At 37.6% G+C, this 25,753-nt stretch overlaps 1 protein-coding gene across 2 annotated transcripts in view; it reads left to right on the forward strand.

The window, feature by feature from the left end:
- The window catches only part of THOC7 (THO complex subunit 7), a 28,314-nt gene extending 2,807 nt beyond the window's left edge, over nucleotides 1-25,507 (forward strand). Inside the window, exons 1-8 of one of the 2 annotated variants that reach the window (XM_066351944.1) lie at nucleotides 195-217; nucleotides 17,189-17,306; nucleotides 18,017-18,144; nucleotides 18,462-18,548; nucleotides 19,994-20,051; nucleotides 24,047-24,113; nucleotides 24,194-24,263; nucleotides 25,177-25,507. In XM_066351944.1, coding sequence (XP_066208041.1) covers nucleotides 18,036-18,144; nucleotides 18,462-18,548; nucleotides 19,994-20,051; nucleotides 24,047-24,113; nucleotides 24,194-24,263; nucleotides 25,177-25,244 — 459 coding nt within the window. In that variant the 5' untranslated portion in view covers nucleotides 195-217; nucleotides 17,189-17,306; nucleotides 18,017-18,035 and the 3' untranslated portion in view covers nucleotides 25,245-25,507. Of the gene's footprint in view, nucleotides 1-194; nucleotides 218-17,188; nucleotides 17,307-18,016; nucleotides 18,145-18,461; nucleotides 18,549-19,993; nucleotides 20,052-24,046; nucleotides 24,114-24,193; nucleotides 24,264-25,176 lie in introns of those variants that run through there. The other variant, XM_066351945.1, reaches the window with a different exon arrangement.
- The last annotated feature ends 246 nt before the right edge of the window (nucleotides 25,508-25,753 follow it).

Here is a 25,753-nt window from a genome sequence, read left to right on the forward strand (position 1 = left end):
ACCAATGAATCTTTCACCTGTAATGATATTATTTATATATATTGCTACTGTATCCCTTAATACTTAACTTATTTGGCTTATTCTAGAAAATATTTAAGGCAACTCACTGTAATGAGTAAACATAAAATAAATGGATGAGGAAGCAGGACCAAAAGAACCTGGAACTAGGAAAAACAAACAGAAGTTAAGAAGTGGAGATGACCCTGGAAATGCTAGGGTAAAGTCTGGTGCATTTGTTACAAAATCTGCAGTGGCTCTCGTTTTTCTAGCAGTCCATACTAAGATGCAGAAGCTGTCCATTTTGTGATCTAGTTTGTCTGAAAGAAGGCAACATTAGATAACCGGGACAAGCAATTTTTTGTGATTTAAAAAGCTTATATTTGGGGTGCTTGTACAGAAAAAGCCAGTGTCATAACTTCATTTCAGCAGTAAGGATCATTGGGCATTTCTTAGCACATCACTTACTTGGTCAAAGAAAGCTAAATCACAAGTTTGAAAGCATTCTAAAGCCAATAGATTATATGGTTTAGGTGAATAGCTTTGCTGGTCTTCCTTATTTCAGAACAAAGTTTTTTGTTGTTTTCTTTTTGTTGTTGTTTTATTTTTCTTGTTTGCTTTAAGAACATCTATACCATAGAGCAGTGGTCCCCAACCTCCAGACCGCGGACCGGTACCGGTCTGTGGGCCATTTGGTACCAGTCCGCAGAGAAAGAATAAATAACTTACATTATTTCCGTTTTATTTATATTTAAGTCTGAACGATGTTTTATTTTTAAAAAATGACCAGATTCCTTCTGTTACATCCGTCTAAGACTCACTCTTGACGCTTGTCTCGGTCACGTGATACATTTATCCGTCCCACCCTAAAGGCCGGTCTGTGAAAATATTTTCTGACATTAAACTGGTCTGTGGCCCAAAAAAGGTTGGGGACCACTGCCATAGAGGAAAGGATGAACTATAACTTTTTCAGGAAATTCTCTGTGAATGTAGTTTTCTTCACTTGAGATTTTGGTAAAAATCAAGCAGAAGTGAGAGATATGTGTAATAGCTAACGAGTATCGATATCGCAAACCTGGGTACAACACTAGGTGCTGGTTACAGCAGTAAGCTACAAAGGAAGGCCTGATTCCTACTTTGGGGGAGAGAAGCAATTATGTGCAATCAATCAGTAAATAAGAACTTATTAACAAGGACATAATTGCTTTTTGAAGTTAATTGAGTTCTGAGAATGAACTAGGTAGAACGTAAGAGAATAATTGGGAAGGATTGCCAACAACTAGGTTAAAACAGGGTGATCAGGTATGGCCACTCTCAAAAATGGTATTTAATGTGAGACCTGAGGTGAGAACAAGGTTTCCTCCCTCTATGGAAGATAAGAGAGGCATTTGGTCTGGATCCAGGTGGGCCATGAAGGGTGTGACACAAAGGTGGGCTTGAATTAATAATAAGGAGGGCACTGGAGAAGACAGATGAGAAATGAGCGGCTTCGATATCTCAGTCATTCTGGAAGGTTCTTGGAGGAGTACTAGTGCCAGTCTTCAGAGCAGAGAAGAGGGTAGATGACCTCTTACGACTCTGAATCTTAGAGGCCTGGCAATGTGTTGTGCCTTCATATGATCCTTACGTATGAGTCTATCTAATTGAACTGTGGGCTCTTGGAGGACCAGCTATTTATTTCTTGCATCCAGCACAAGAACACAGTGATTAATTTGAGAAACTACCCTGCCTCAGAGGGAAAGAGAAGCACCATATTGTTATCTACAGATACTGAACTGTGGATATTGTCACCAGCACAGCCATTTTGCAGATGGAAATATGGAGATCTTGGGAAGTCAGTGACTGTCCCAGAGCTAGTTATCGGTGAAGCCATTATCTCTCTTGTCCTGTTGTACCCCAGCATTTGGGCTGACTGAAAAGCAGTTTAAATGTTATTACCACTAATTTAAACTATGTTCACAGTTTGTATTTTGTATGTGTTAATTTAAAGGGTGTTAAACAATGTTAGTACCCTCAGAATCATCTCAGAAGCTCTTTTTGCTGCACAGAGAACATTAGATAGATATATTGATATGCCAGAGCAACAGATGGGAGATGGGGGGGAGCTGGATGTGGCTGTACATTCCATTTAATAGAGCTTGTTGGTTTTGACAGTGTTTAGTTGTTTTTTAATTAGAACATGTAATTAAATCTGCCTATGAACAATGTGACAAAATAATGGAACTGTACTACAACATTCTAATAATGTAACTTTACATTTTCCTATGACTGAAAGTGATAGCACACTATCTGTCAAGGAAGATAATACACACCCTTATAGGGTTGTTTCAAGCATAAAAAGTAAATCTGTATATAAAGCAGTTTGAAGGTGAATGACCATTTACTTTATTGTCCAAACCAGGACACTTTTCAGAGCAAAAGGAAACAAGATGTATAGTAATCATAGGAGTGTATAAACACTGTAGAAGTATCTGTTTCTGCTGTTAGTCCTGTTTCCGTTGCTGATCCAATGTTAATGAGACCCTTGTGGGTACAGGGCTTTTTGGGTTTTTTTGTTTTGTTTTGTTTTCTCAACTAGTGCCAGTGAACTTGCTCACTTTGTTCCCTTAGCTATGACCCCAGCACGGGCATTACTGCTACAGTTCAACTATTTAATATGGTTTCTTTAACGAAAATAAATGGTTTTTCAAAGCAAGAGTGGAGTTTCAACCTTGACTTTATTAGCACCATACTCTATAAATATTTTAATAAATCTAGAGAAAAACAAAAGACCTCAACACAATATTTTTCCTTTTTTTGGGGGGGGGAGGCAGTCAGACAGACTCCTGCATGTGCCCTACCAGGATCCACCCGGCATGCCCACCAGGGGGCGATGCTCTGCACATCTGGGCCGTTGCTCTGTTGTGACCAGAGCCATTCTAGTGCCTGAGGCAGAGGCCATGGAGCCATCCCCAGCGCCCGGGCCAACTTTGCTCCAGTGGAGCCTTGGCTGCAGGAGGGGAAGAGAGAGACAGAGAGGAAGGAGAGGGGGAGGGGTGGAGAAGCAGATGGGCGCTTCTCCTGTGTGCCCTGGCCGGGAATTGAACCTGGGACTCCCGCATACCAGGCCGATGCTCTACTACTGAGCCAACCGGCCAGGGCTATTTTTGCTTTTTTTTAAATTTAATTTTGGTTTAAGTAATTTACTTTGGCATCAGCAATTTATTTAGACTGGTCCTAAGTATCTCAAGAAAGATCAGTATTTACATGAAGCAATCAAGTTACTGTTTTTTCCACCTTCCATTTTTATGTCATTAATATAATAGTGTTGGCCTTAAAAATTGTTTTTAATGATTTTAAGCTTCCTGAAAGGAGAGGCTAGGAGTTAGTTTACCAGAAGGAATCTGACACATGGAATATATGTAGTTCAGCTTAATAACTCGAGCAATGGTGAGCTAATGGTAAATCTGAAAGGAATCTGCACACACATTGTTTTTACATGACCGTGGTCTCTCCTTCTGTAAACAGCTCAGGTCAAGCCAGTTTTCTTCATGTTGTTAACACATCCTAGATTTATCTATTAAAGAACATTGATTAGAATTTTTTAATACAAAAGAAGTGAAGGAAAACACCTCAGAATGACCATTAAGTTCATTACCTAGGTAAACACAGGTGATATATATATATTTTAAAGTAATGCATGTTTGAAAATTCAAGATCAAATGTGACGCGTAAACACCTTCCATTACTAATCCCACTCTCCAAAAGCAATCACCGTAATCATTTTTGTGTGCCTTTCCAGAATGATTTTTAAATGCTCATAAAAGGTAAAAAGCACCTTCTCTGGTACCAGACTTCTCAGTTTGAGTCCCAGCTCTACTTTATAGGGTTATAGTGCAGATGAAAAGTATTTATATGTAAAAACCACTTAAAGCAGTACTTAGCCTATTGCAAGCATTATGTATCTGTTTATATGCCAATATGTGTGTGTGTGTGTGTGTGTATGTATATATATATATATATATACACTTTAAATTTTTTATACGTGTTTCTACAGTTTTCTATCATTAATGATAGAACTTGGAGCTCTTTCTACCTCATTCTTTTGTATCAATGTGTAGTAGTCTATTATTTTTAAACTAATCTATGAAACAAGCTTCAGTTTTGTATTCTTGTAAATAGTGTTACAATGGAGATAATTGTATATATGTTTTGGGCACTTGTGGAAATAATTTCTAGAATGCAGGTCATATGGCATATATATATTATATATAATTTTTTTTTTTTTTTTTACAGAGACAGAGTCAGAGAGAGGGATAGATAGGGACAGACAGACAGGAACGGAGAGAGATGAGAAGCATCAATCATTAGTTTTTCGTTGTGACACCTTAGTTGTTCATTGATTGGTTTCTCATATGTGCCTTGACCATGGGACTACAGCAGACTGAGTAACCCCTTGCTCAAGCCAGGGACCTTGGGTCCAAGCTGGTGAGCTTTGCTCAAACCAAATGAGCCCACGCTTAAACTGGCGAGCTCGGGGTCTCGCACCTGGGTCTTCCGCATCCCAGTCCGACGCTCTTTCCACTGTGCCACCGCCTGATCAGGCTATAATTTTTTTGACAGAGACAGAGAAAGAGTCAGAGAGAGGGACAGATAGGGACAGACAGGAAGGGAAAGAGATGAGAAGCATCAATTCTTTGTTGCGACACCTTAGTTGTTCATCAATTGCTTTCTCATATGTGCCTTAACTGGGGGCCTACAGCAGAGTGAGTGACCCCTTGCTCAAGCCAGCAACCTTGGGCTAAAGCCTGCAACCTTGGGCTTCAAGCCAGTGACCTTTGGGCTCAAGCCAGTGACCATAGGGTCATGTCTATGATTCCATGCTCAAGCCAGTGACCTCAGGGTTTTGAACCTGAGTTCTCTGCATCCCAGTCCGACTCTCAATCCGCTGCGCCACCACCTGTCAGGCTGGTATATGTATTAATTTTGAAACATATTACTACATTGCCTTAGTCCCAGCTGTTTTTCCACTGTAATCCTGTCTCAAATTGTTATCTCTTCCAATGGTTTTCAGTTTGGATCCAGAGGGTTTAGGAACATCAAGAAAGAGCCAGTGGTGGGTTTGCATGCCTACAGAATTCCTTGCTAAATTGCCTTTGAAGGGAAATGCTAATTTTCATTGGTAGGTGTCAGGATGGCTATTTGCTAGAAGCAGATGAGGTTGCAGTGCTGTCGGGCTTCCAGTGTGGGAGTCCCACTTGATGCTGGGTGGAGGTTACCTGACAACGAGGCTCTTGCCATTGGTTGTCAAGCCTTGACCTGTCCCTGAAGAAGTAAGTGCTTTGAAAGTTGGCCCACCATTATTATCTTCCAAATTGTTTTCCTCTTTCCTTTTTTGAATATTTGCTCTTCGATGTTCTGAAAAGTTGTTATGTAGTGAAGGTTTTAGTAACAACTGTGGGAAATAACTTTGGCTTTGGAAGGAATATTAAAGTCTGGATTTATGAGAGATTGTCTTTCCACATTAAAATGAGAACATAGTTAAAGTGGCTGTGTTACCTGACCAGAGGCTTGGAAATGGAGAGTTTGTCTAGTGACTGTAAAGGACTTATTTCCTCCTGCCTCTCTCTCTGGTCATGGGAAATAGGTATTAAAATGTAACCCACTGAAAGGACTTTGTGAAGCTTAGTGTCTTAATTTTATATTTCTTCTAGGTATAGGTTGGCAGATAAGAGAGGAAATGGGTGTAAAATGCATCTCAATTTTGTGAGGAAATATTTGCTAATCAGCATACAGGTGTCATGACTGATTTTAAAGTGATTTTGAATGCCAAACATTTTGTAGGTATAATTATTGTACAACTTATAACTGAGTGCAGTAGGAAATCCAGCCTTAAGTCAAGCGAAAACCACCATTCTCAGGGAAGATGTTAAGCATTTTGGTTTAAACGCTCTTTCCAGTTGGCATTGGTCCTCATAGTCAGTAGAGAAAATAATTATGACAACGAAGGAATGAGGTTGATAACATCAATAAAATAATTCCTAAGCCTTCTGTACTGTTTTTTCAGAGCAGACCAATGCCCACCAGAATTATTAATATTAGCATTCAAATTGCTTATAAAGAGCTTCAAGCATAATAATAATTTATGAAGTCAATGTATATATAGTAAACAAGACACGTTTTAGGTGTGTTCAATCTAGAACTAATTGATGAGGTATTAAAAATAACAATGCTCATGTCCATGTGTTAGGAATCGTCAGCAGCAGGCCATCTTCAAATTGGAAAAGAATAGAGCTTGTTTTCAAACTGACACTTTATTTTATTTTGTTGCTGTTGGAGCTGTGCTCTGCTTTCTATATGGTATTTCAATAATTCTTATCCCCAGAGAATTTTTTTAAGCAGCAACTGTCCATTCCATGGAGTTTAAACTAGAAACTTTATGACTTTGCAATATGAAACTTGACACAGAAGCCAATCTGTGAGAGACACAACTGGGCAAACCTTTGTATGTGTAAATGCATAACATATCTATTTAAATATATTGATTCAGCTATAGATATATATTCAACATTTATTCACTTTTTATCATTTTCTGGACAAAACAAGTTATGGATTAAATTTATCATAAAAATAAGGATTCCCCCCCCCCCCCTGCTTTCCTACTATGAACAGGAATTATGCTCCTTTGTATCACTTTTATTTCCATGAAGTTTCACAGAAGTCCTACAAAGGGGATAGTTTTATTCCTGTTCTGCAGATGAATTGGAATATTGGTCCCATACATGCACACACCCAAAGTAAACACTATGAGGTCTAACCAGACATTGGCCCTGATTTCTGACTTCTGGCGCAGGAGTTTGGCTGTGAAGAAATGCTCTGCCCTTAGAAGAAAGAGGGCTAGGGCTGAAGCCAGGAAATGGTCTTGATGGGGAATCCTCTGCGCTGCCACAACTGAAAATACCAGACTCCTCATTCCTCTTGGTGTTGGCATTGGCCCCTGCCTTTTACCTGTCCAAGTCTCTGCTCAGCTCTAACCTGCCTTCCAAGACCTGTGATTCTAATCTCTACTTGAATTCATGCCGTTTTAGCTCCTAACTGCATATGCTTTGGTAGCCTCTTAACTAGCCTCCCTGTTTTTGGCCTTTTCCCAGTTGTAGTCCATTTTGTACACTGTTGTTAGCCTAATCCTGCTAAAAAGTCCCGCCCATGGATCTTTGGGAATTCCCAGTTGCCTACCAGCAAGGTTTAAATCTACACTATGGCCTTTACTAGTGCAGACTCCCACAATCTGATCCAGACGGCCTTTCTGTGCTTACGGCCCCAATATTCTTCTTTCCTCACCAACCTCCTTGGGTGGCAGTGGAGTCACATCGCCGACCCCTGCTGCAGCTCAGCTTCCGCCCTGCCTGGAGTGGGGGCAGGGAGAGGACTTGAGCTTGTTTGCTTTTTTAACAGCTTTATGAGGCATAATTGATTTACAAAGACCTGCACATATTTAATGTGTACAATTTGTTGCATTTTGGACATATGTAAACACCTGTCATGCCGTTACCATGTCACAGCTTGCTTTCTTTTTTCAAGTCACAGCTAACAGATTTTGAGTATATATATGGTTCAAAAGTCAGATAGTATAAAAAGATATTTCCCCAACTTCCAGCCTGTTCCCCATCTATTCCCCTTATACTGCCCCTTTCTCTCAGTAACCTCTTCTGTTAATTTCTTGTGTATCATTCCAGGGTATCTTTGTGAATATAAGCACTTGCAAATACATAGTCTTATTTACCCTCATTTTTATATGAGAGAAACATGCCAAACATATAGTTCTTCATCTTGCTCTCTTGGTCTTTTTGTATCAGTACATTAACTTTTTTTGCTTTTTTACAACTCCATAGAACTTAATCATATCCCTGTAGCAAAATTTATTTAAGTAGTCCCCTCTTGATGGACATAAGTAAGGTGACCAATAGTCCTCCTTTAGGGAGGATACTCCTTTTGCAAGTACTGTCCTCCCTCTAAAGCAGGGGTCCCCAATCTTTTTACATGGGGCCAGTTCACTGTCCCTCAGACTGTTGGAGGGCCGGACTATAAAAAAAACTATGATAAAAATTTATGTATACAATAAAAACTATGAACAAATCCCTATGCACACTGCACATATCTTATTTTATTTTAAAGTAAAACGGGAACAAATACAATATTTAAAATAAAGAACAAGTAAATTTAAGTCAACAAACTGACCAGTATTTCAATGGGAACTACGGGCCTGCTTTTGGCTAATGAGATGGTCAATGTCCGGTTCCATATTTGTCACTGCTAGCCGTAACAAGTCATATGACATGATTCCGGAGCCGTGACGCATGTGTCCCACATCACCGGAAGTAGTACTGTACGTGAGCGATGCCACGCTTTGCAGCGCTGCCACATACAGTGCTCCTCTCACTGACCACCAATGAAAGAGGTGACCCTTCCGGAAGTGTGGCGGGGGCTGGATAAATGGCCTTGGGGGACCGCATGCGGCCCGCGGGCCATAGTTTGGGAAGCCTTGCTCTAGGGTCCTCCTACATGTCCTCCATTTTGATATTGGAAGACATATGTAAATGTCTATTCGATTGATGCAGTCGATCCATTGTGTGTGATGTGACGTATTTGTATCTAAATGAGTGCTTTTTTCCTACAATTATTATTAAAAATTAATAGGCATGTAAGCATAATTACAATATAAAATATTACAAATGTTTTACGCATTTATCATATTATAGTGTATTGTTGCAATGTTTCTTTTATTTACGATATTGTTTTCAATTTATTTTTGTACTTTTCATTGTAAAAAAGTTGTTCACCTTAACAAGAGGTCTTATTGCATGCGTGCAAGAATATCTAGGATTATTGGTTCAAAGGGTATATGTTGTTTGAAATTTTGATAGATGCCTTTTAGGTGTTTTTTTTTTGTTTTATTATTATTATTTAGTGAGAGGAGGGGAGGCAGTGACAGACTCCCACATGTACCCTGACTGGGAATCGAACCTGGGACATCCACATGCCAAGTTGATGCTCTACCATGGAGTCAATCCACAAGGAACTGCTTTTTAGCTTTTTTTGATTGGTGGTTTTTGTTTTGTTTTGTTTTAATTAATTTTAATGGGGTGACATTGATAAATCAGGGTATATATGTTCAGAGAAAACAGCTCTAGGTTATTTTGACATTTGATTATGCTGCATTCCCATCACCTGAAGTCCAATTGTCTTCCCTCACCTTCTAACTGGTTTTCTTTGTGCCCCTCCCCTCCCCCAACACTCTCCCACTCCTCCCCACCCTGTAACCCCCACACTCTTGTCCATGTCTCTGAGTCTCATTTTTATGTCCCACCTATGTATGGAATCATATAGTTCTTAGTTTTTTCTGATTTACTTATTTTGCTCAGTATAATTTTATCAAGGACCATCCATGTTGTTGTAAATGATCCGATGTCATCATTTCTTATGGCTGAGTAGTATTCCATAGTATATATGTCCCAAAGCTTTATTTATTTATTTATTTATTTATTATAATTTTATTTTTTTAATGGGGTGACATCAATAAATCAGGATACATATATTCAAAGATAACAAGTCCAGGTTATCTTGTCGTTCAATTATGTTGCATACCCATCACCCAAAGTCAGATTGTCCTCTGTCACCTTCTATCTAGTTTTCTTTGTGCCCCTCCCCCTCCCCCTTTCCCTTTCCCTCTCCCCCCTCCCCCCGTAACCACCACACTCTTATCCAGAGATCCCCAAACTTTTTACACAGGGGGCCAGTTCACTGTCCCTCAGACCGTTGGATGGCCGGACTATAAAAAAAACTATGAACAAATTCCTATGCACACTGCACATATCTTATTTTAAAATAAAAAAACAAAACGGGAACAAATACAATATTTAAAATAAAGAACAAGTAAATTTAAATCAACAAACTGACCAGTATTTCAATGGGAACTATGCTCCTCTCACTGACCACCAATGAAAGAGGTGACCCTTCCGGAAGTGTGGCGGGGGCTGGATAAATGGCCTTGGGGGACCGCATGCGGCCCGCGGGCCGTAGTTTGGGGACCCCTGCTCTTATCAATGTCTCTTAGTCTCACTTTTATGTCCCACCTACGTATGGAATAATGCAGTTCCTGGTTTTTTCTGATTTACTTATGTAAAGTAGTACAACCATTATGGAAGAAAGTATGGTGGTTCCTCAAAAAACTGAAAATAGAACTACCTTATGACCCAGCAATCCCTCTACTGGGTATATACCCCAAAAACTCAGAAACATTGATACGCAAAGACACATGCAGCCCCATGTTCATTGCAGCATTGTTCACAGTGGCCAGGACATGGAAACAACCAAAAAGCCCATCAATAGATGACTGGATAAAGAAGATGTGGCACATATACACTATGGAATACTACTCAGCCATAAGAAATGATGACATCGGATCATTTACAGCAAAATGGTGGGATCTTGATAACATTATACGAAGTGAAATAAGTAAACCAAAGCTTTTTATTCCACTCATCCACTGACGGACACTTGGGCTGTTTCCAGATCTTCACTATTGTGAACAATGCTGCCATAAACATGAGGGTGCATTTCTTCTTTTCAAACAGTGCTATGGTGTTCTTGGGGTATATTCCTAAAAGTGGTTAGCTGGGTCAAAAGGCAGTTTGATTTTTTTTTTATCTAGTTTTTTTTTTTTTGTATTTTTCTGAAGCTGGAAACGGGGAGAGACAGTCAGACAGACTCCCGCATGTGCCCGACCGGGATCCACCCGGCACGCTCACCAGGGGCGACGCTCTGCCGCGACCAGAGCCACTCTAGCGCCTGGGGCAGAGGCCAAGGAGCCATCCCCAGCGCCCGGGCCATCTTTGCTCCAATGGAGCCTTGGCTGCGGGAGGGGAAGAGAGAGAGAGGAAGGAGGGGGGTGGGGGTGGAGAAGCAAATGGGCGCTTCTCCTATGTGCCCTGGCCGGGAATCGACCTGGGTCCCCGCACGCCAGGCCGACGCTCTACCGCTGAGCCAACCAGCCAGGGCCTGATTTTTAATTTTTTGAGGAATCTCCATACTGTTTTCCACAGTGGCTGCATCAGTCTGCATTCCCACCAGCAGTGCAGGAGGGTTCCCTTTTCTCCACATCCTCGCCAGCATTTATTCTGTGTTGTTTTGTTGATGAGCGCCATTCTGAGAGGTGTGAGGTGATATGTCATTGTGGTTTTAATTTGCATTTCTCTAATGATTAGTGATGTTGAACATTTTTTCATATGCCTATTGGCCATCTGTATGTCCTCTTTGGAGAAGTGTCTATTCATTTCTTTTTCCCATTTTTTGATTGGATTGTTTGTCTTCCTGGTGTTGAGTTTTACAAGTTCTTTATAAATTTTGGTTATTAACCCCTTATCAGACGTATTGTCAAATATATTCTCCCATTGTGTAGTTTGTCTTTTTATTCAGTTCTTATTGTCTTTAACTGTGCAGAAGCTTTTTAGTTTGATACAGTCCCATTTGTTTATCCTGTTTTTTATTTCACTTGCCCGTGGAGATAAATCTGCAAATATATTGCTGCGAGAGATGTCAGAGAGCTTACTGCCTATGTTTTCTTCTAAGATGCTTATGGTTTTATGGCTTACATTTAAGTCTTTTATCCATTTTGAGTTCATTTTTGTGACTGGTGTAAGCTGGTGATCTAGTTTCATTTTTTTGCTGGTAGCTGTCCAATTTTCCCAACACCATTTGTTGAAGAGGCTGTCTTTACTCCAATGTATGCTCTTACCTCCTTTGTCAAATATCAGTTGTCCATAAAAGTGTGGGTTTATTTCTGGGTTCTCAGTTCTGTTCCATTGATCTACATGCCTGTTCTTATGCCAGTACCAGGCTGTTTTGAGTACAATGGCCTTATAATATAACTTGATCTCCAGAAGTTTGATACCTCCCACTTTATTCTTCCTTTTCAAGATTGCTGAGGCTATTTGTGTTCTCTTTTGGTTCCATATAAATTTTTGGAATATGTGGTCTATATCTTTGAAGTAAGTCATTGGTATTTTAATCGGTATTGCATTGAATTTATAAATCGCTTTGGGTAATATAGACATTTTAATGATGTTTATTCTTCCTAACCATGAGCATGGTATATGCTTCCACTTGTTTGTATCTTCCCTGATTTCTTTTATCAATGTTTTTTTAACATGATTCTTTTTTTTTTTTTTTTTTTTTTTTACAGAGGCAGAGATAGGGACAGACAGACAGGAACGGAGAGAGATGAGAAGCATCAATCATCAGTTTCTCATCAGTTTCTCGTTGCGCGTTGCGACTTCTTAGTTGTTCATTGATTGCTTTCTCACATGTGCCTTGACCGTGGGCCTTCAGCAGACCAAGCAACCCCCTGCTGGAGCCAGCGACCTTAGGTCCAAGCTGGTGAGCTCTTTGCTCAAGCCAGATGAGCCCACGCTCAAGCTGGCGACCTCGGGGTCTCGAACCTGGGTCCTTCCGCATCCCAGTCCGACACTCTATCCACTGCGCCACCCCCTGGTCAGGCATTTATCAATGTTTTATAATTTTCCGAGGACAAGTCTTTAATCTCTCTGGTTAAATTTATTCCTAGGTACTTTATTTTTTTGGTTGCAATGATAAAGGGGATTGCTTCTTTAATTTCTCTTTCTGAGAAATTCAAGTTCATTGTTAGTGTATAAAAATGCCTCTGATTTCTGATGATTGGTGTTTTTTAAATATCAAAAGAGCAGCTCAAATTCCATTTCCCCTGAAGCCCCAAGCCAAAGGGAGCTCTCCTACTCTTCTACTGTGTGTCTGTGTCACTCATTTAACAATCACAGCCTCCTCTGTGTGTGTGTATTCATATGTGTGTTATTTCTCCAACTAGAGTGAAAGAACTGAGATCTTTTATTTTACATCCTCAGAACTTACTCTGGTAACTTAGAGACACATCTGCTTATTGATCAAATATTCATGTTTTTGTCCAAGAAGAGAAATCTCTGCTGTGGACCTGAAAATAAGATAGTTGCCTGCTACTTTTTGTTAGTGTTTTATTGAGACAGAGCTCTCTTTGGAAGGCAGATGGTCCCAGGCAGGCACCACAAATCCAATTTAAAAATATTGATTGAGCATCAGAAATGTAGACACAGTGTGAGAGGCTAGGGAGGAAAAAGTAAGACAGGACTGGCCTTCATGACCCCCTTTCCCAAGTTTATTTGGCCTTTGCAGTGCTTTAAACAATTTTTTAAAGAACTTTTATAATTGGGATATTACATATACAAAAGTACACAGATTTTAAATATACAGGTGGAATGATTATAAAATCTATTTGAAACATTTTTTGTTAGTTACCAAACTTTAAAAAAGTCTTTTGAAAAACTATTTCTGGTAATAGCGTCTCGTTAGTCTGGGTAGTCACTCTCCCAATTTCTCTATTCCTATTTCCTATTCCCTGGATGCATTTACATTTGAAATCCCCAGTCCTCAATAAAGCAGGATGTCCAGCCTGACCTGTGGTGGCACAGTGGATGAGGCCTCGACCTGGAATGCTGAGGTAGCTAATTCGAAACCCTGGGTTTGTCTGGTCAAGGCACATACCAGAAGCAACTACTACTATGAATTGATGTTTCCTACTCCTTCTCCCCTTTCTCTATCTCCCTTCCTCCATGCCTCTTGCTTTCTCTAAAAGACAGTAAATAAAATATTAAAAAAACAAAAAAGTAGGATGTCCAGGCATATGAGAGGAAGAAGGGATTTGGGAACGGGAGAGCTTGGAAGAGCAAAGTTAAGACTGGCAAAGAGATTGAACTATCAATTGAACACTAGACTACTCAACCATTGTATGTTTACTTTTATTTTAACAAAGTTAAAAGATGATTCTAGTTTTTGAAAACTCAATTCACTTTCTGCATTTTAATATCCTGTGGTTTGTCTGTTTCTTCAAATAACATTTTTGGTGGTCAAAGACAGAAAGCATTAGTTTATATTTTAAAATATAAAGTTAAAACACCTCTTGAATCTGTAGTTTGAGCAGTCTGTCAAAGCCATTACTTTGAGAGAAAAACCCGATTCTAAAATGTTTATCTGATGTTACAGAACAAGTTTTGTTTCTGTTTTTTTTAAATAATTTTATTTTTTTAATGGGGTGACATCAATAAATCAGGATACATATATTCAAAGACAACAAGTCCAGGTTATCTTGTCGTTCAATTATGTTGCATACCCATCACCCAAAGTCAGATTGTCCTCTGTCACCTTCTATCTAGTTTTCTTTGTGCCCCTCCCCCTTTTCCTCTCCCTCTCCGCCCTCCCCCCCCCCCCCAACCACCACACTCTTATCAATGTCTCTTAGTTTCACTTTTATGTCCCACCTATGTATGGAATAATGCAGTTCCTGGTTTTTTCTGGTTTACTTATTTCACTTCGTATAATGTTATCAAGATCCGAGAGCAAAAAATCATCAGATTTATATGGAACTATAAAAAACCCTGAATAGCCAAAGCAATCCTAAAGAAAAAGAATGAAGCTGGGGGCATTACAATACCTGACTTCAAACTCTATTATAGGGCCACGACAATCAAAACAGCATGGTATTGGCAGAAAAATAGACACTCAGACCAATGGAACAGAATAGAAAGTCCAGAAATAAAACCACATATATATAGTCAAATAATTTTTGATAAAGGGGCCAACAACACACAATGGAGAAAAGAAAGCCTCTTCAATAAATGGTGCTGGGAAAACTGGAAAGCCACATGCAAAAGAATGAAACTGGACTACAGTTTGTCCCCGTGTACTAAAATTAACTCAAAATGGATCAAAGATCTAAACATAAGACCTGCAACAATAAAGTACATAGAAGAAGACATAGGTACTAAACTCATGGACCTGGGTTTTAAAGAGCATTTTATGAATTTGACTCCAAAGGCAAGAGAAGTGAAGGCAAAAATTAATGAATGGGACTGCATCAGACTAAGAAGTTTTTGCTCAGCAAGAGAAACTGATAACAAAATAAACAGACAGTCAACTAAATGGGAAATGATATTTTCAAACAACAGCTCAGATAAGGGCCTAATATCCAAAATATACAAAGAACTCATAAAACTCAACAATAAACAAACAAACTATCCAGAACAAGTTTTAAGTGAGCCATCTGCCTTCTAAAATTTATCTCCGCTGCACCTGCACTTAAAAATACTTCTGCCTACACACAGGAACTATTGTTTACAGATTTTGCTGTTGATTCATCAGGCAGGCTCTCCAGGAATTATTTACACTTTAAAATTTATTATAAAAAATGCATGTACATCTTGAAAACCAAATAAACACAGTTCTTCAGAGCCATTTAGAAAATGAAATCTTTTCTCATTCTTTGTCATCACTCTTACCAGAAACAGCAGGTATTACCAGTTTCTTATATATCCTTCTGAAGATACTCTGAATCCATAAACACACCACATGTGTGATGTGTACAGACACACACCAAGCATTCCCCCCTTTTCCACACAAATGGCTACAAACTATGTTCTCGGCACCTGTTTTATTTTCATTTTACTTGACATCTAAGTAGATTTTTGGCAACAGTATATACACCCACACTATTCTTTTGGCTGCATAATATGCTTTATAATTTAACGAGTTTCTTCCTGGTGAATGTTTCAGTTTGCAACCTTTTCTCTACAGACAGTACTGTTACGGACACCCCTTTACATTTATCTTTGTACATGGGTGCACATATTTCTGTAGTAGGAATTTTTAGAATGTGCATTTTAAATATTGTTGTTTCTTCCCAGATGCTCTACAATAAGTGTACAGTTCACAGTCCATCAGTGTGTGGAAGAGCAGTTCTAGAACCTTGCTAACACTTTTATTATCAAGTCTTTTGCTCTTTGCTACTCTGATAGCTAAAAATGATATCATATTGTGGTTTCAAATTGCCTTTTTCTTGTTAGGATCCAGCGTGATTTTGTCCAGAACACTAACTCAGGGCTGCCAGGCCACATCTTACTCATCACAATCATCTATGCTGCTTTTCTAATTCCTCTTTTTGCCTTGGAGCAAAAGCAAGATGGATTTGTTTAAAAAAAAAGAACATTCAGATATAATAACTGAATTACACATTTTTAATAAAACAAACCTGTCCCTTTTTCTCTGACCCACCCCTCATCTCTTTCCTAGTCTGCCCCTACATCTGTAATACAGCTAGTGCTCGACTACGACCACGACTGGTTCCGACAGACCGGTCGTAACACGATTGGGTCGTAAGCTGAGTAGGCTAGAATGTACAGTACTGTGAAATGATGTTATAAAAATCTTTAAGTCATATTTTATCATAATTTTCTTTCATTATTATATATCATAATTTTCTTTGTTTATTTTATGCCATTTGTATCATCTCTACACCATTTTGTTTCTTATTTTTACATTCGTCAGGTTTAAGTAAAACACTGCATTACCAGTACAACTGGTTTAATATCTGCAAAGACAATTTCCTCTTGGAAGACATCTTGGGAGGGGTTTGATGAAAAATATCCAAGACACAAAACACAAATTGCTGTACCAAATCTGGGATAACAGTTGAAATGGTGCATGCGGAGATGGTAGTGCTGCCAGAAGCTGGTCCGCACTGTTGTATGACCAGCTGGGCAACACTTGCGCTGCCAGACGCGGAGCAGTCATGGCTAGAGATTGTGGTCGTAAAGTCAAATGGTCATAAGTTGCATAGGTCGTAAGTCGATCAATATTTGCACTCTCTTTCTATTCCTTTTACTAGGATCTCACACTAGTCAGAGACATGAGCACATCCGTCTTCCTCTGAACAGGTTTTTCCAAAAAAGTTCTCCAAGAATTATTGGCTTATTTCCTTGGTGGACCTGAAAATTATTTCTGCTTAACAACCCAGCAGTAAAATCACAATTCTGTGAGGGCAGGGTTTTTCACTGATATAACCACACAGGCCCTAGAAGAGTGCCTGACAGAAATAGACACTCAATAACTTTATATATACATGTAATATATATAGTAGTAAAACCTACAGAACACAAAATTGATCATTTTAACAACTTTTTTAAGTGTACAGCTCAGTGACATTTACATTTCAGTAATTTTCTTTGGGTGAATGAATGAGTGGTGATATTATTTGTTCCTGAAATTAACAAGAGCCAGATGATCATTTAATTCACATTGTTCTTCTTTCCTCCAGATGAAGTCATACGGAAGCGTCTCCTAATTGATGGGGATGGCGCAGGAGATGATCGCAGAATTAATCTGCTCGTGAAAAGTTTCATTAAATGGTGCAACTCCGGATCCCAGGAAGAGGGGTACTTCTTTTCCCTGTTTCTGTGCCAGTGTCCTGATGTGATTTTAGACTGTGCACAGTCCTGTTAATACTGCACAGACTCACTTGCCTTCAATGTCCAACTGAGCCAACTCTTGGTTAATCAAGAGTAGTTTTTTTCTGGCCCTAACTTTCTGGAGAGCCCTATTTTATGTTTATTAAAATATGCAGAAGACATAGTGGTAAGAACAAATGAAAATTAAATCCAGGTTAGTTATTTGGTATGTTTTAGCAGATAAGAATTTAACTATCTAAATGAAATATTCCTTTTAAAAATAAATTAATAGATTGCTGCACGGCTTTATATCTATTTAATAATTTTTTAAATAAAAAAAATTTTCTCATTTGAATTGTATAGAGTGAAACACTGAGAATTAAAGATAAAAAAAAATAAAAAACCTGATCTAAACATTAAAAAATATATTTAAAACAAGTAGCTGTTTGAATTAAGCTTATATTGATAGAAACAGCAATCACATCTTTGCATTTTTAACTGAAGCAGTTTATGAATTCAAGTACAGTACATTTGGAGAAAGAAAATGTAAGAGACAGATATTCTAAATTACTTTAAGTAAATAAAGCAAAGGAGTCTCTTGGAACTTTATGTAATTAGCAAATCTTTGCCTGTACTATAAATAGTTCAACTTTGGCAATTCATAAAAATCTTTATTCTATTTTTCTCTTTTTTATTAGATATAGCCAGTACCAACGTATGCTGAGTACACTGTCCCAATGTGAATTTTCAATGGGCAAAACTTTGCTGGTGTATGATATGAATCTCAGAGAAATGGAAAATTATGAAAAAATTTATAAAGAAATAGGTAAAGAAAGCTAAAGTAATTAATGTTTCTCTTTATTAATTTTAATTTGTATGGCCTAGAGGAAACAACACCTGCTAACACTTCTCTCTGATTAGTGGTAAAATATTATTAAATTATTAAAAATAACAATATTAATAGAAAAACATAGCTCACAAAAATGTATTTTAATATGATACAGTATTTTAAGTTATAACTATTTTTTAAATGTCAGCATCTATTTTATTAGCAATGGAACTTAATTTTAAAACATTTTAAAATTGAAAATGGAGATTATACGTGTTGTTACAACTATCTTTTAAAAGAACCTTTTTATATAGAATGTAGCATTGCTGGAGCACATGAAAAAATTGCTGAGTGCAAAAAGCAAATTCTTCAGGCAAAACGAATACGAAAAAATCGTCAAGGTAAGGATTTTGTGGGGTTTAGTGTGCAAATACTGACTAGTACTTTCATACTGTTCTTAATGTTTTGATGTAAAATCTTCAGCTAGAATCAACCTTAATTATAAAAAATAACCAGGAGCCAAACTAAATTATATTATTCTTTAAAATAGCAGAAAAGGAAGGCTATGCTGATTTTTTTTTTTTATCTTCAGACCCCTTTGCCTGAATACCATTAGGGTTAATCAGCAAAGGCTGTTTACACAAGTACACTAGATTTAGGGTTTTGTTTGTCATTTGTTTGTTTGATTAACGAGCTACTTAAAAAAATAAACTTAAGCCCATTGAGTTTTTATTAAGTGCGAAGCAAGCAAACATTTACAAGCTGCCTGTCTGAGTAATAAGAGGAAGGCTGACGTTTTCTTTTGTTTTGCTCTCCTTTGTTTTTAAATTAGGGTATGTTATTATTGCATTCCATAAAAACTATTTCAAAACAATTTCTAATGGCATATAATGTAAATTGAAAGAAAAACAAAAATATAATGTATAATTAGAATTGTGATATGTGAAAAACAAAAGAAAATGGAAAATGTTAATGGTTAGGTGGGGGTTGTGAGTTTTTATGGCTTAAAATCTTTTTTCTTTTTTTTTTAACTTCAGAAGGTATTATTTTGTAATCCAAAATATTTTTATAAAAGATCACATTTTTATTGAAGTAACTTGCAGATTCCAAAACAATGAATTTTACATTTTAATAAACCAATTTAAATGATATTTAATTGTTTATTTTAAAAGTTTTTTGAATCCAGTCTAAAATGCATGTGATCAAGTTTCAGCAATGAATTTATAGCAATATATATCAATTCTAAGTTATTTTAAAATATTTTCTATTGTTTTAGTTGACGAATGAGGCTTTAAATGAATGCAGCCATTTATTATTTTATAAGGAAGGTTATCAGGAGATACATGACTTATTCTGGAAGTCTCAGTAGAACAGAAACAAGGTTCCTGAATTTTAAATCATTTCTAAGTTACTGAAATCTTTACCTTTAGAATGAGTGACAGGTATAATTTGCTATTGTCTAAGATCTGAAATTAATGGAATGATACATATGCCTTGCTGATATTTTATTTGCTGGGCAAATAGTAAATACAAGCCTCTTCAGAATCAGTCTGCTTGATGATCAGTAATGACTAAAGAGCACTTATGCTGGCCTCTTACATTCTGCCCATGAATAGGTAAGTGGAAAACAGTGGGAGCTGAAGTCCTTGTTTGTAACATTTGAAGTCATGTGTCATTACAGTTGTGGCTGAATCAAGTGAAACTGGCAACACTCTTTCCATCCTACAGTATTTTCATTTTTTATGTTCTAGGGAGTGATTAGAAGAGATTTATGATAGTATTCATTTTGCTTTGATATATAGGTTCAAAAAAACTTTAATTTGGTAAATATTTTTATATCTTTCAGAATATGATGCTTTGGCAAAAGTGATTCAGCATCATCCAGACAGGCATGAGACATTAAAGTAAGTTTAGAGCTTTACTTGAAAGTAACTAATCTTTATGTATAAATGTTTACATAATGGCCTATGCATTCCATTTTTACAGGAATACATAATATGTTCCAAAAAGAGGGATCAGATAGTCAATGTGACATATTCTAATACTGTTGATTAGAATTTTATTTCTCCTGTCTTACTGCATACAGTTCTAAAACAAATGCATATAATATGCATTAATACAAAAATGAATAAATAGACTATGATCTACTTGTATTGTATAATACTGAACAGCAGTTAAAAAGATGAAGAAGGTATACATTCTTGAAACACAGATCTCAAAAACATAATCAGAGAAAACAGAAGACATATAGTACAATAAATGTTAAATTATTCTTAAGTTTCTAAAGTATTTATAGAATTATAACCATTTATAAAAGTTATTGCACCCCAAAATATTATATAGTAACACTGTATATTATTTAGAGATACAAACATATACATTTATAAAGCACTAGAGCCTGACCACCTGGTGGTGCAGTGAATGGAGTGTTGACTTGGGATGCTGAGGACCCAGGTTTGAAACCCTGAGGTCACTGGCTTGAGTGTGGGCTCACCAGCTTGAGTGTGGGCTTGCCAGCTTGAGCACAAAAGTTATTGGTGTGAAGCCCAAGGTCGCTGGCTTGAGCAAGGGGTCCCTCACTCTGCTGTAGATCCCAGTCAAGGCACATATGAGAAAGCAATCACTGAACAACTAAGATGCTGCAATGAAGAATTGATGCTTCTCATCTCTCTCTCTTCCTGTCTGTCCTTCTCTCTCTCTCTCTCTCTCTCTCTCTTAAAAAAAATAATTGGAATGACATAGTGATTGCCTAAGTAACAGGTAAAGGAAGAAAAATGGCTTGGGATAAAGGACTGGGGTAAGGTTAAAAGTGTATTGCAAGTTAATCTGCAATGTTTTCTTTCTTTCACACACACAAAAAAGACAAAATAACTATGACAAAATGTTGTTAAAACTTATCAGTTCTTGGTCCTGATCGGTTGGCTCAGTGGCAGACCATTGACCTGACATGTGGAAGTCCTGGGTTCAATTCCTGGCCAGGGCACACAGAAGAAGCGCCCATCTGCTTCTCCACCTCTCCTTCCTCTCTGTCTCTCTCTTCCCCTCCTGCAGCCAAGGTTCCATTGGAGCAAAGTTGGCCTGGGTGCTGAGGATGGCTCCATGGCCTCTGCCTCAGGTGCTAGAATGGCTCTGGTTGCAACAGAGCGACGCCCCAGATGGGCAGCATCTTAGTTGTTCAGTGATTGCTTTCTCATATGTGCTGGGACTACAGCAGAGTGAGGGACCCCTTGCCAGGTGGATCCCAGTCGGGTGCATGTGGGAGTCTTTCTGCATCCCCGCTTCTCACTTCAAAAACATACAAGAAAACCCACCCCAAAAACTTACCAGTTCTTGGGGTTGGATACTCTATTACACTGGGGGACAAAGTTTTTGTTGCATCCACAAAAACACTTATTCCTATCTAATTCAAGTGTGCTGATCTCAAATCTGACATTAGTTTTTCTCTGTAAGCTACAGTATTTTTGCAATTCAAGATTTTAGGTTTTCATCTTATTGTAAAATTTCAACATTTAGTTTAACATAATGAAGTAGAATGTCTTCTTGGGCATCATCTTTGTGAAAATATAATAATTTATATAATGCAGTAAATATACTAATACACTAAAAGATATGATTGCATCAGAATTTATCTACAATTTCAAAATAGAACATATTAAAACACTTATTTTAATCATAAAATTTGTGTAAAACTTATTTAAATTCTATTCAGGCAAAAATTTGTGTTTGTAGCTCTTGCATTTGTGTACTTGTTGAGGACAATCTCGTTTGATGCTCCAGCAGTAGTCTGCTCATCACTAACAGCTCCAAGATTTTCGGGAAACTTATCAAGGTGACTGTTTAGGAAGTGGATCTTAATGCTCATGTTACATCCAATGTCACGGAAAGCCAACAGCATCCTTTGAACCAGAAGTTCATATTTTTCTGCTTTTTGTTGCCAAGGAAGTTCTTTGTAACTGCCACAAAAGACTGCCATGCTGCTTTCTCCTCCTTATTCATCTTCCTGGCAAATTCTTCGTCACGTATGAGGGTTCGAATTTGAGGTCCATCGAATACACCTGATTTATCTTCTCGAAAGACAAGGCAGGAAAAGCAGAAATAATATGTTGAAAGCATTCACTTTCTCTATTCAAAGCCTGAACAAACTGCTTCATTAAGCCAAGTTTGATGTGAAGTGGGAGAAAAATGATCCTGTCTTGATTAACTACAAGTTCATTCACAATATTTTGCATCCCTACTTCCAGAGCTTCATGTTTCGGCTACTCCTTCTGTGTCCAGTGTTTCTCCCGAGCTTGGCTGTCCCACAAACACAGAAAGCAAGGATACTTCGTGAAACCTCTCTGTTGTTTGTGCTAGCAGGAAATTTACCATTTTAAGATCCACACAAATGATCTAGTTATGCTCCTCATACTTCAGAAAGTCGAGGACAATTTTTGTGTCATTATAATCTTTTCGCAGATGATTTGAATAACCAATTGGAATAGCTGCATAAACATTACTGTTGTGTAGGAGAACACATTTCAGACTCCGTTTAGAGCTGTCAAGAAATAGCCGCCATTCTGTTGGACTGTAAGTGGTAACACCTAGCTGGCTGAGAAGACTACTGATATCATGACAGTAAACAAAGTGTTTGTCTTTGGGGGAAAAGTCCACAAAATTTGTTCACGCTTCCTGAAATGGGATACTTTAGCAGACTGGTGAAGTACATTCTTTTCTTGAAGCCTGGAGGCTGATAAATCAGCTGCTTTCTTTGATAGACCCAAATCTCTTACTAAGTCATTCAATTCGGGTTGGCTAAACTGCTGAGGGGTTAATGACTGCTTGGCATCAGAAGAAGACCCTTCAGATTCTACAGCCATTTCCTCATGCATCTTATCAAAATACACTTGATCACCATGTTCACTTTCTTCATCCTTAGAAGCAATAAAACCATTGAAAACTGGAACCAGGAGTGTCTCAGAGTGTGGGATGGGTCGTATTGCTGAAGGAATATTAGGATATGCGATCATATGCCGTTTTTCCTTGCCGATGCCCTTTGTATGGATCAGACAGAAATAACAGTCACTGCTGTGGTCCTTAGGTTCACACCAAACCATGGGAATACCAAAAGGCATTCCTTTGTGTTTTCCCTTTGTCCAGTCATGAAGCATTTCCTCACAATTATGACACACAATCTGACGAGCCCAATTCTTGTCTTGATCGCCAAGGGGACCTTGAAAATAGGTAATATATGCACATGTTACAAATGATGAAATATTGCGCCTTTGACGTTGAAGTGTGTAACAGCCACATATATATCAATAACAGAAGGTGTCAGGACTGTTCTTACATTTACGCCTACTCGAAGAAGCCATGATTCAATCTTAAAATAAGAGGCTGTTTTTTATCAGATAATACTTTTTTACATTTAAGAACAACTACAATTATGTAAAAGTGATGTTTGTAAAACATTAATTGCCTTGTGGTTATGTTCAGTCCAAGAGTCGTTGCCCTTTAACTCCTCCAATTTAAAAACCAATGCATGCCATTAACTGTAACAAAAAGAAATTAAAATTGCATAAAAACTAGAGCATGCACCAAAAAACGGATTTCAGATTTGGAATCAGCAATGCAGAAATATATAGAAACGGTTCTAAAACCTCATGCAACAGAAAATGAAAAAAAAAATTGTGCTCCAGTGTTATCTATGCTTTTCTATACTTGAAAAATTAACAATTTTATTTTAATGACAATAAGTGCATATTTACAAGTAAATCATCCTTAGCTTTAGAAGTTTCATCATAATAGTGTTATAACTCATTCTTTTTTATTTTTAAAATGTTTCTTAAATACCAGAAAGTTAAATGTTGTGAATTCTGTTCCCCCAGTTAGCAAAATGTAACACTATTTTATTGTTTTTCAGGGAACTAGAGGCTCTGGGCAAAGAATTAGAGCATCTTTCACATATCAAAGAAAGTGTTGAAGACAAGGTATTTGGATATATATGTTAAACTTCATGATATGAATGTTTATAGATCAATGTGTATTAAATTCTTTCTCGTTAACACAGCTGGAACTGAGACGGAAACAGTTTCATGTTCTTCTTAGTACCATTCATGAACTTCAGCAAACACTGGAAAGTAAGTAAAAGAGTTTCATAACAAATGTTAATGAAGATTGTTAAATGATCCAGGGGCGTGCCTTCTAAAATACACATCTTAAAGAGAGAGTACACCATCAATTTTAGAACAGCAGTACAGCTGGATGGTGTTAGAAGGTATTCATGTTCTGTTTTCTGGATATATGCAGAAAGATCTGAATTTGTAGTAATAGGTCGCATAAACCCATATCCAGTAGTTTATGTGGAGAAATTCAAGGATGATAAGTTTGAATGTTTTTCTTTGTTTATTATAGTTTATTGTTATAAAGTAACGATTCAAGACCCAGGTAGGCCATGATAAGTAAGGGAAGTAATTAGGGATAAACATATTTGCACACTTAATAAACAGTGGGTTCTTGGGGGAACTGGAGGTTTGCTCATTGTATAGAACCCTGGTCAGCAAACCGCTGCTTGCAAGCCACAAGCAGCTCTTTGGCCCCTTAAGTGTGGCTCTTCCACAAAATACCACGTGCGGGCGCTACCTCAGTAAGGAATGTACCTACCTATATAGTTTAAGTTTAAAAAATGTGGCTCTCAAAAGAAATTTCAATCATTGTACTGTTGATATTTGGCTCTGTTGACTAATGAGTTTGCCGACCACTGGTATAGACTGTAGCCAACTGGAAATTTGTGTTATCTGAGCTAGATTTGAGCAGGTGATGGGGGGAGTAGTGAAGTCTGTTACATAAAATTTACATTTTGATTCATCTAATACGCAAGAACAACCAAAACAGAACTTTTAAAACCAAATACCTGTGTGTGCTGAAAGCTGTCATTTTGCCATCTTTATTTTAAATATATTGGCTAATAAAGGATAAACATTTTCATGTATTTATTAAACATATAATATAAGCAAACTTGATTAAGGTTTTATGTTTCTTTCTCAATTCCAGATGACGAAAAGCTCTCAGAGGCGGACGAAACTCAGGAAACAAGCTTGGAAGCAGATCCTAAGCCATAGACAGGCTAAGGCTCGCCATTCCCGAGACTGTCGAAGTAGCAACGTGATCTTCATGTGTTTAGAGCTTGCTCTGCTCTTGAGATAAAGTTTTGACAGTGAACTACTTGGCTTTTAAATATTAATATACAGTTCATTCATATTTCTTCACACAAGGGAAAGTGATTTCAGTATTGATTTCTTTTTATTGAAATACCTTTTTCATTCTTAAACTTAAAAGGTAGCAAGCAATATCCAAAAATGTTTAATAAAACTTTTTCAAGCTAGATGTTTGTGCTCATTAGTATTCACGAGTAATAACATTAGTATATAACTCACTAGTATTCATAAGTATATAACATTGATTTGTTTACATAAGTTGAAGATTGTGAGAAGGTGGTGTTTCTAAGAATATACATGAGAAGATAAATCAACTTCTGGAAATGTTATCACTTTCGAAAATGGATTACTTGAATAGGCTTCAGGAGGGTTGTGAACTTGTGAAATTATGTGCAAAATGTTTGTGGTGTGCG

Source organism: Saccopteryx leptura, chromosome 10 (genome assembly GCF_036850995.1).
Source record: "Saccopteryx leptura isolate mSacLep1 chromosome 10, mSacLep1_pri_phased_curated, whole genome shotgun sequence".
NCBI lineage: Eukaryota > Metazoa > Chordata > Mammalia > Chiroptera > Emballonuridae > Saccopteryx > Saccopteryx leptura.